A 9155-nucleotide genomic window follows, 5' to 3' on the forward strand; every position below is an offset into this window, starting at 1 on the left:
GCACGTTTTAATCAATTTAAACAGGAATTTATCAGAAATACCACTACACTTCAAAATTGGATTTTTGGTCCATAAAGGTAAAACTTTCATTCTCCTTGTTGTTTTGGCTGTAAAATATTTGCCACATGAATATAGATTGGTGAACCTTTCTGGATTTGTAATTTGATGTTGTAAAGCAGGAACATTTACTGGACCCAAAGGTCGTGGCTGATATTCACGTCCATTAGTTGTGATTTATCAAATAACGTAGCAACAACAGTGGGTGTTGCTGTAATGAGCCGCAACTACAGCTGTGTCCTCCTGTGAGCTGTCCTCTTCAGATCTGACGTGCACGCGGTTGTTCTTATTTCTTTATAAATCCAAACGCGCAGAACATGAACATGTGTTCAGAAGATGCAAGTTTAGCTAAAACATGAGTTGAGGAGCAGCCAATCCAAAAGAAAGGGGGGGAGACTTTATCCCATTACACTTGTCTCTGCCTTCATGGTTCATTTGTTTGCAGTTACTCTCAACATCGCTTTAAATTCCTACATTAACAGTGAACTAGAGATGCCCAAAACACTATATTAAAACATATTAAGTACACAATATGCATATGAGGGACTTTCATAGTAAAATTCAAACATAAAAATGCTATATTAATGCCACAGAGACCGGAACAGGACAGCGATCTAGGCCATGTGATCCTGACACGTTTCCTGTGTGCCAGCACTTCCTGTTCCCAGGTACCTGCGTCTAAACTTCCTGTTAAACACGTTTCACCAGGTTGCTAAAGCAGGCGTCTCACAGCATTGAAACCTGCTCATTCACGCGAAGCTGGTGCGCGTCTCAGCCAGGTGGGTGTTTTGGTGGGTGTAAAGGGGGGAGGGGTGACCGTGTGTGCAGGTGTGAGAGTGTGGGGGTGTGTGAGAGCACAGAGTACATGTTGACTCAATCGCTGGCTCCACCTGTCTCTTAGGTGTGGGCTGGCTGGTGCCGACTTGTAAAGGTATGAAGACAAATGCAGAGGAGCTGTGAGAGAACCTGAGGAAGCCCGGCAGCGTACAGACAGGAGGAACGCCGGTCGGGAAACCAGAGAGGTCGCCGTAAAGAACCAAATAAGGATCGATGATGTAAAAGAACTCCCAGGAGATTGTTCTGCTGCAGTGAAGCCGATGGCTCAGCCGTTCTAATGAGGCATTTCAGGCTCTGGAACCTTCAAGTTGCTGTGTTTGTCAGCATCGCCTCATATATGTGTGCCCAAGGTAAGATCTCTATCTATCTATCTCTCTATCTATCTATCTATCTATCTATCTATCTATCTATCTATCTATCTATCTATCTATCTATCTATCTATCTATCTATCTATCTATCTATCTATCTATCTATCTATCTATCTATCTACCCACCCACTCATCCATCTATCTATCTATCTATCTATCTATCTATCTATCTATCTATCTATCTATCTCTCTATCTATCTATCTATCTATCTATCTATCTATCTATCTATCTATCTATCTATCTATCTATCTATCTATCTATCTATCTATCTATCTACCCACCCACTCATCTATCTATCTATCATCTATCTATCTATCTATCTATCTATCTATCTATCTATCTATCTATCTATCTATCTATCTATCTATCTATCTATCTATCTATCTATCTATCTATCTATCTATCTATCTATCTATCTATCTACCCACCCACTCATCTATCTATCTATCTATCTATCTATCTATCTATCTATCTATCTATCTATCTATCTATCTATCTATCTATCTGTCTGTCTGTCTGTCTGTCTGTCTGTCTGTCTGTCTGTCTGTCTGTCTGTCTGTCTGTCTGTCATCCATCCATCCATCCATCCATCCATCCATCCATGTGACGACATCATCAAAGCTACCACAGACAGACAGGCAGGCGGACAGACAGGTGGACAGACAGACAGTTTCCCGTCAGCTACTCCACAAGTGTGACTGACCCAGCAGGAACGCTGGTGCTAAAGTTCACATTACAGTTGCAGGAGCTATAAACAGCGTTTCTATTGTTGAGGCCCAGCCAGACGTGTCGTATCTGTGCGTTGAGGCGTGTTGTACCGTCCGAAGTGCCTTTGCACGGCGTCACTGACATTCTCAGGTGGAATTCTTAAGCTGTTGCTCATTAAATAAACAACACCAGCAAAACCAGATCTGGCTGTGGAGCCGCTGGGAACATATTTGCACAGGGCTTTGAGGCACTCACAAGGTGTGCTCATATTCACCCTTTTTTTAGCTCGTTTGACCAGTTCCGGGACCGAATCCACTGCAGATGAGACCAACAACAGAGTTTCCCTTTCAACATCTAAAGGGCCAATCTGCTGACCTGATCTACGTTTACTTTTGCTGTCAAAATAGCTTCAGATAAAATATCTATATGAATAGTCTAAACAGTTGGGCTGCAGCTACAGTTTTAATGAAATTGACTTTTAAAAAGTGAAATTAGCGATCAGTGTCAGCATTAGTTGGGTAATAATTGGAGTCATTTGAATGAAACAAATGATCCTAATCATTATAGAATCCCACTGTTGACATAATTGTGTGCGTAATACTTATGATCCAGAATCCTCAAACACTATTTGACACTTTTTAAATCCCCGTCGTGGAAATCCCAACTAACCTATTGCTACATTTCTTCACGCTGAAAGCCGGAAACATCTCCATCCATTCCCCTGAGAAGAGCCTCATCAGGTCAGTTCAGGAGGACGTCTTCCTGTCTGTGGACGTGAAATGTCTCTGCGTCCCAACCATCCAGTGGACGTTTATGTCTGGCCTGGTGAGCCGCACCATCGGGACGTGGCAACCAGGCGTGTACACCAACATAACAGTGGATTACAGCAGCAGGGTTCAGGCCTATGACAACGGCTCCATGGGTCTGATGGACCTGAGGCTGCAGGACGCTGGTTACTACGTGATCACTGTGACGGACATGACGGGAAGCAGCAGGGACATGGGCCTGGTCCTCAAAGTGAACGGTGAGTTGCAGTGACCTGGTAGGGAGCAACATCATCTACTATTGAAGTATCGTCTCGTGGCCTGCAGAGGTGCTGTACGAGGACCTCCAGTACCTGTCCGTCTCCGCGGTGGCGCTGGCCGGTATAGCAGGACTGCTCATGCTGGTCATGTGGCTACTGGACAAGGCGTACAGAAGGATTGTGGCGTGGAGGCAGAAGAAACAGATGCAAGGTAAAGCAGAGCGGCGTCCAAGTAAATGCTGCAGACGTTTTAATATTTGGCCGCATCAGTCCACGAACGACAACAAGTGTCCTCATTTGTGTAAGTGGTCTTTTCTTTAATTCAGCAGAAAATGACGTCACAGAGCTGCAGCCACTTTGATGACGGAGGCTGCTCGATACACCCCCGCAGTGGGCACCTTCCTCCCAACACGCTGTGTAGTTTAGATGCCAGCTCGTCGTGATAGTCTTATGTTTACAGCGTTTTACATGAAGTTCCAGTGTTCCCACACTGAGTCTAACGGTGCTGAACCGTACATACTGTATTTATTTTCCCGGTTGTTGCTTTATTAAATGTCTTCCCGACACAGCTCAACATCAGGAAATCCTGTAAAAAGCTTGGTAAACCCAGACAACCTCTACTTCAGCATGTGTGAATCGTTCATCTCGCTCTGACGTTTCCTCTCCATTAATTTATTATGTGTAAATAGTTTGCAGATCAAATGCTGCACCAGTGTCACTTTTTTTTTTTATCAAACTGTTTTTGATGCCAGTCAGATTTAATAAACCATTTATAGGAACCTGTATTTCACAGTAACACGTTGAGTAGTTTTGTTTCTCATAACTTGACATTTATATAAACACACCAAGATTCTACTGTAAATGTGCTCATCTTTAATGTCATAGAATACATATCTGGACATTATTATTTTATAACAAAATTGTAGACGGATGAGAAGACTCAAGACGCGGGTTGAACTTTTGTGAGGCTCTATCTTGGAGATGTATCCACACCTTTGAGCCCCGGCGTTTAAATCTATGGGCAGGGAGTCATCGCTGCCATCAGGAGCTCCATCTTGTAGACAAAGTTGCGTCCCTCCATTTTGCTCCACTGGACCTCTTTGCTGGGTCCCCGGAGGTGGCTCCACTTGGCGTCCTGAATGATGTCGTTTTTTGGCAGCTCTTTGCTCTGGCTGCGGGGGAACTGGATCAGAACTTTGCAGCCGCTCTCTGGACCGTTCCGCACTGGACACACACACACACCATTTTACTTAAGCTTATTTCTTGGTGTAATCCTGCTGCTCGTGTGGCATTTTTTGATTGTTATAGCATTTATTTATTTTCTAAGGAAGTGGGTAAAATGTGGGAACAATTGGAAAAAAAGCCTGAAAACCAGGTAAAAACACAGGAGTCAGAATGTTCTTACCTGAGATGGCGTTTTCTCCGTTTGGCGAGGCCACGGTGATGGCAGAGGCGTTTCCAATGCTCTCTACTTGGCCCAGGCCTACGTGGTTACTGAAACTTAGGACATGCCAGCCCATGACTTTGGCCAGCTGCTGCACCGCGTGAACTTGATGCTGCGACATCTGGAACAGGGTGGAAGGGCGCCGTGAGAAGGTTAATATAGATCGCCAACTGCCTCCTCCGCAGACTCTGTTGGAAACTGACTGCTACCTGAGACAGGAGGAAGTCCTGAAGCTCTTGTTCCTGGTGCGACAGAGTGATGACCCGTCCATCTCTGTGCACCACTCTGATCTGCTCAACACCAATGTTCAGCTGCAGCTGAATAGACCTAAATACAAACAGCGAATGTTACATGTCATCTGAGATCAATCAATCGATCGATCAGCAATATTCACTTACTTGCAGATCTGCTCATAGCCCTGAGAAGTTATGAGCACCTTAACGCTGGACTCGTAGACATCGTTGATGTTGGACCAGTGAGCCTGGATCTGGGGGTCTTCTATGCGACTGGCCAAGGTGTCAATGGTCCGCGCCGTCCTGAAGAAAACATACAACCACTGATACCAGCAAAAAATAAATCTAATGCGGGGCTGTTAAGCCTCTGAGGAGTTCAAGGAGAGGCTTTTCGTGCTTTGGTTCTATTTCTAACAAAATATTCACAGTGTTCTAATCCAACCAGCCTTCCTATTAACATAATTATTTCCCAGTATTTATGGTTAAACAGTTTCAATGAATGACTCTATAAAACACTTTTTCACTGCGCTCATAAAGCTAAAGCAGGCTGAAAAACAAAGCATATCCATTATGAAAATTAGTGATACACAGAAATAATTTGCGATGATTAAACTGCTACTTAGCAAAAGCTGTTGACAAGGACATATTTCCTGGATGTTTAGTGAACGTATGGTGCAATCTCAGTAATAGTTTCAATATTTATGCTACTGTTTTGAAGTTACACTGGTTTTAGGAATGCAATATAGGAATTTCTATATTTTAAGATGCAATGAAATCGTGCCCCCGTCTGCCCAAACGCGGTACTGCAACCAATGAGGACCGCGTTGAGGTGCAGCAAGAGAAGTTTGTGTGTAAAAGCTCCACGTCAGGCCTGTCTGCATCCTGGGGGAACATGGATGTCCATTTCCTTATCCTCACCCTGCATGTCAACCATTTCTAACAGCATGACCTCATATGATCTATGTTGTCATATTTAAAAACAGCGTCACAGCTGTGTGGCTACCTGCTGCGGAGGAAGATGTGTTTGGCCTGTTTGATGATTTTCTCCAGCAGCCCCTCACTATGCTGCAAGTTGGAGATCTCCGTCTTGTCGTAGGCCAGCGAACCAGCGAGGCGAAGCCGTTTGTGTCCAAAGGGGGCGCTAGCAGGATGTGGCATCACCACAGAGCTCAGCTGCTGTTTGTGGAACTGCACCAGAGAAATAAAATCAAAGTATTGGGATTAGAGACACAAAGAGAGAGACAGAGACAGAGAGATATGAAGGGATGTTTTACTTCTCTCATCATTTGATGCAAATTGTGTTCCAGTACATAAAGGCAGTCATCTGGTTTTGGTTTCTCTGGTGATACTCGTTGGTGCTTCTTTTCAGTTGTTGAGTGGCAAAGAGAGATGGAGAGCTGCAGACCTACACGTCATTTTAAAGAAAAAAGTGTTCAAGCTCCAGGCGCTCTAATTAAAAACAGAAAAATTACCAATCAAAGCAAATTAATCCACCATTAACTAATTATGCTGTAGATGACTGGCTGACTGCTTTGTTGTCAGCATTTCACACAAACTTCTGGATATCTGGGAGACTTGGTGGGAGGAATTGATGATGAAAAACCTGATCTGAGAATTCTTGGACTAAATCTAAAAACTTTAAAACTAAAGTTTCATAATGGAGGTCATTATGTTTCAAGATAAGCTTTAAAGAAGGTAATTATGTACAGATTTAAAGTTACCTACCGTAATATAAACATGGAGAGCTCAAGCCTTAGACCACAGTTGAAAAGAACATGGAGCCTTTATCATTGTCATTCTGACCTGGGAAAAGCTGGGAGATGATCTGGTTCTTCACAACAATATGAGGGATCTGAGACTTGATCTGGACCGCTTCCCTGGACAGCTGGGCAAAAATCTCCTTACAGAACAAAACGTTCTGAGCGGCCTCCAGCTTCATATGCCACGCTTGTGTGCCTACCACAGTGGCGAGAGCAGGTAGAGGCAGCACCAGCGTCACAGATAAGGCAAGTAGAATGAAAATACATCAATCATCTCTGTCCAGGTCAACACATGCAGTATTACTCTAAAGAACCCTACCGCCTCTGTTTTTAGATGGCCTCCTGAACAAGTTGAAGGTTCCCAGATCACCAATGTCATGAGCTTGTTTTTGGATAGAAACCTGAAAGACACGTGCAACAAATTTGTAAAGTGACTAATTTTCTCCCATTTAATGCTCAGTGACTCACAGTAAGTGACTGATCTGAGTCAGCATGGTGGGTTGACCCGCATTAATACCATGGCTACATGATTAATTGCTACTATTGTGCCAAAGAACCACAATGCAAATGTTTCAGAGGGTGGAGAGGATCTCCTTGAGTCTTTGCTTGCTGCTTTGGGCAGCTAGAAGACATTCTAGTTTAAGTTTAGGCGTTGCTACCAGGCTGTTTCTTACCTTGATATACGCCGATCCCTCCAGATCACTGGGGATCTGCACATCAAGAGGGCAATAATCCTCAGGAATCTTTTTGTCCAGATCAATATCTGTGTTCTTGATAACCTCAAATGTCCCATGGTGAGGAAAAAGTGAGCCTAAGGGAATGATGATGGATCGCATGTAAGCAACTATGACTTGATCACATTCTTATTTGAAATAAAAACTCGTTGCGAGCGTGTTTATGAGACACTCTCATGGAAAGTTATTTTTCGTTACACTATTTTAAACCAGGGGATGAATAAGCAGCAATGGGACCTGCACTCCGGTAGCTCAGGTCTCCGAGGATCTTGTCTCCCACTTTACGTAGTTTCCACTGTGAGCGTAGTCTGAGCAGCTCTGAATTGAAATCCCTCTGTCTCCGGTTCTCCTGGTTCTCAGCCACTGACTTGCTGAGCTTCTCTGCTCCCTTCAGGAGAAGCTGCCCTGCCGTTGCCAGTGATTTCTTCTTACTGATCAGTTGAAACACCTGAGGGGTCTGTGCAAAGGGATGATGATGATGATGATGATGCTGCTGCTTAATAGACTCAAATATTCCATTTTTACACATACTGATCTTTAGCAACTGCTTACCTTTCCTGTTTGATCCTGAGATACAGGGTCCAAAGCCATGTATTTCTTCTCCTTCACCACACTAAGCACATCATGGAGCACACACATCTCCGTCAGTGCGCTGCGCAGATTGTTGCGCACTGAATCCCATGGCCACAGAGATGGCTGAAACTTCACAGTTCCTTTGGAATCAGAGAAAACACCTTTCAAACCATCAGCTGTTAGCATGACGTCCAAATCTAAAAGCTGACCAACAAAATATAGGACACGTAATGTCTCGCTGAACAAGTCCTTTGAATCTTGCTGTTACCGAGGACTAAGGCCGGGCCTCTTTTGGGAGAAAGAGATTTCCAGGATGAGAGAAATTGACAAACAAGACCAGCGCAGCCTAGTTTTAGATTTCCAATTAATGCATAAACCCTGATATATTTGCATCCATGCATCACATAATCCAATGTCTAGCAATCTTTTCCAGTTCCAGCCAGTCTGCTCCCAGCATCATCCTTATCACATCTTACCATCTTCTTCTTCTTGCTCCTGTTTGCTCCATTCACGGTCCCTGAATTCACCCTCACCGTCAACCTCCTCTGAGTCAGACCCCTGGTTGAAATCTATTCTTTGGGCCAGCTTTGACAGGTTCTGGGACATGGATAGAGGAGGGACATAGGTCTCTGTCCCATCCAAGGCCACCTCCTGTACCTGCTTCTCACAGACAGATTCAATGCTGATCTTCACAGCTGGCCCACCAGACATGATGAGACGTTATACTATGAAAACAAACAGATGGGGACATATTAGACAGAGTTTAGGGAGTCTAGAGTCGGCGTTTTAATCCTTTCAAATTTTCCGCAATAATAGTGTCCCCAAAAACAAAATTACAGTTATGTTTTCCCCACTAGCTGTGTAGTTAGCTAACTAGCAAATATTAGCCTTTTGCTCAAATGAATGGTGCCGATAATGCATTTGAAAATAAGAACACAGTGGACAACTGTTAGCATATGAAAAAACATACCTGTATCTTTGCACAAAAATGGAGTTTGAAGTTGAATTTACTGAACGCTGCTGGGTGGATCAACGATTATTTCGTTTTTATTTATCATTAGCATCCGTCTTCTCTCCTGCCTTTTCTTCTTCAGTACAGGTGAACGAGCGGTTAAACAAGCTCTTTACCGCCACCACCTGGACCGGAGATAAACTGAATAAACATCTTTTTATATCGTTTTATATTATTTGATCACATTTTGTTTTGAACATCTTAGCGAAAATAAAGACAATACAATTAAGAAAGAAATCAGATGGTTCCACAAGTGTATTTGGAAGTTGATCTACATGTCCAAAAGAGGAATTCCACCCCCTTGCTAAGTAATCCATATCATCCATATTAATAGAAATACAATTTGCACAGCTGTGGTACCGTATATGTCCCGAGACCCTTTGAAATTGGTCAGGAAAAATGT

General features: G+C 43.5%; 2 protein-coding genes across 3 annotated transcripts; one reads left to right on the top strand and one right to left on the bottom strand.

The window, feature by feature from the left end:
• The first annotated feature begins 918 nt into the window (after positions 1-918).
• Positions 919-3792, top strand: LOC130535107 (V-set and transmembrane domain-containing protein 5). Of its 2 annotated transcripts, none has more exons than XM_057049960.1 (4): positions 919-1244; positions 2670-2996; positions 3064-3207; positions 3323-3792. In XM_057049960.1, the coding sequence occupies exons 1-4, from the start codon at positions 1172-1174 to the stop codon at positions 3355-3357; spliced, it is 579 nt and encodes a 192-aa protein (XP_056905940.1). In that variant the 5' UTR covers positions 919-1171; the 3' UTR covers positions 3358-3792. The 2 variants fall into 2 exon arrangements, with proteins under 2 accessions (XP_056905940.1, XP_056905941.1); XM_057049961.1 differs by having other exon boundaries at positions 3326-3792.
• A 54-nt stretch (positions 3793-3846) lies between these two features.
• Positions 3847-8869, bottom strand: med17 (mediator complex subunit 17). Its single transcript, XM_057049957.1, has 13 exons — positions 8711-8869; positions 8217-8465; positions 7720-7880; positions 7405-7624; positions 7108-7244; positions 6753-6834; positions 6477-6629; positions 5948-6078; positions 5677-5861; positions 4839-4976; positions 4650-4767; positions 4402-4561; positions 3847-4220 (listed from the first exon to the last, which is right to left on the bottom strand). The coding sequence occupies exons 2-13, from the start codon at positions 8449-8451 to the stop codon at positions 4012-4014; spliced, it is 1929 nt and encodes a 642-aa protein (XP_056905937.1). The 5' UTR covers positions 8452-8465; positions 8711-8869; the 3' UTR covers positions 3847-4011.
• Between the last annotated feature and the right edge of the window lie 286 nt (positions 8870-9155).

The sequence above is a fragment of the Takifugu flavidus genome, chromosome 12 (assembly GCF_003711565.1).
Source record: "Takifugu flavidus isolate HTHZ2018 chromosome 12, ASM371156v2, whole genome shotgun sequence".
Lineage (NCBI taxonomy): Eukaryota > Metazoa > Chordata > Actinopteri > Tetraodontiformes > Tetraodontidae > Takifugu > Takifugu flavidus.

Bases quoted from the DNA above. Each gene is read 5' to 3' on its own strand.
- med17 (XM_057049957.1), bottom strand. From the start codon at position 8,451: ATGTCTGGTGGGCCAGCTGTGAAGATCAGCATTGAATCTGTCTGTGAG. The intron at 7,245-7,404 runs GTCCCATTGCTG...TCATTCCCTTAG, and splicing joins CCTGAGCTACCGGAGTGCAG to GCTCACTTTTTCCTCACCAT. The intron at 6,079-6,476 runs GTCAGAATGACA...AATGACGTGTAG, and splicing joins CATCTCCCAGCTTTTCCCAG to GTCTGCAGCTCTCCATCTCT.
- LOC130535107 (XM_057049960.1), top strand. From the start codon at position 1,172: ATGAGGCATTTCAGGCTCTGGAACCTTCAAGTTGCTGTGTTTGTCAGC. The intron at 1,245-2,669 runs GTAAGATCTCTA...TCACGCTGAAAG, and splicing joins CTCATATATGTGTGCCCAAG to CCGGAAACATCTCCATCCAT. The intron at 3,208-3,322 runs GTAAAGCAGAGC...TCTTTAATTCAG, and splicing joins GCAGAAGAAACAGATGCAAG to CAGAAAATGACGTCACAGAG.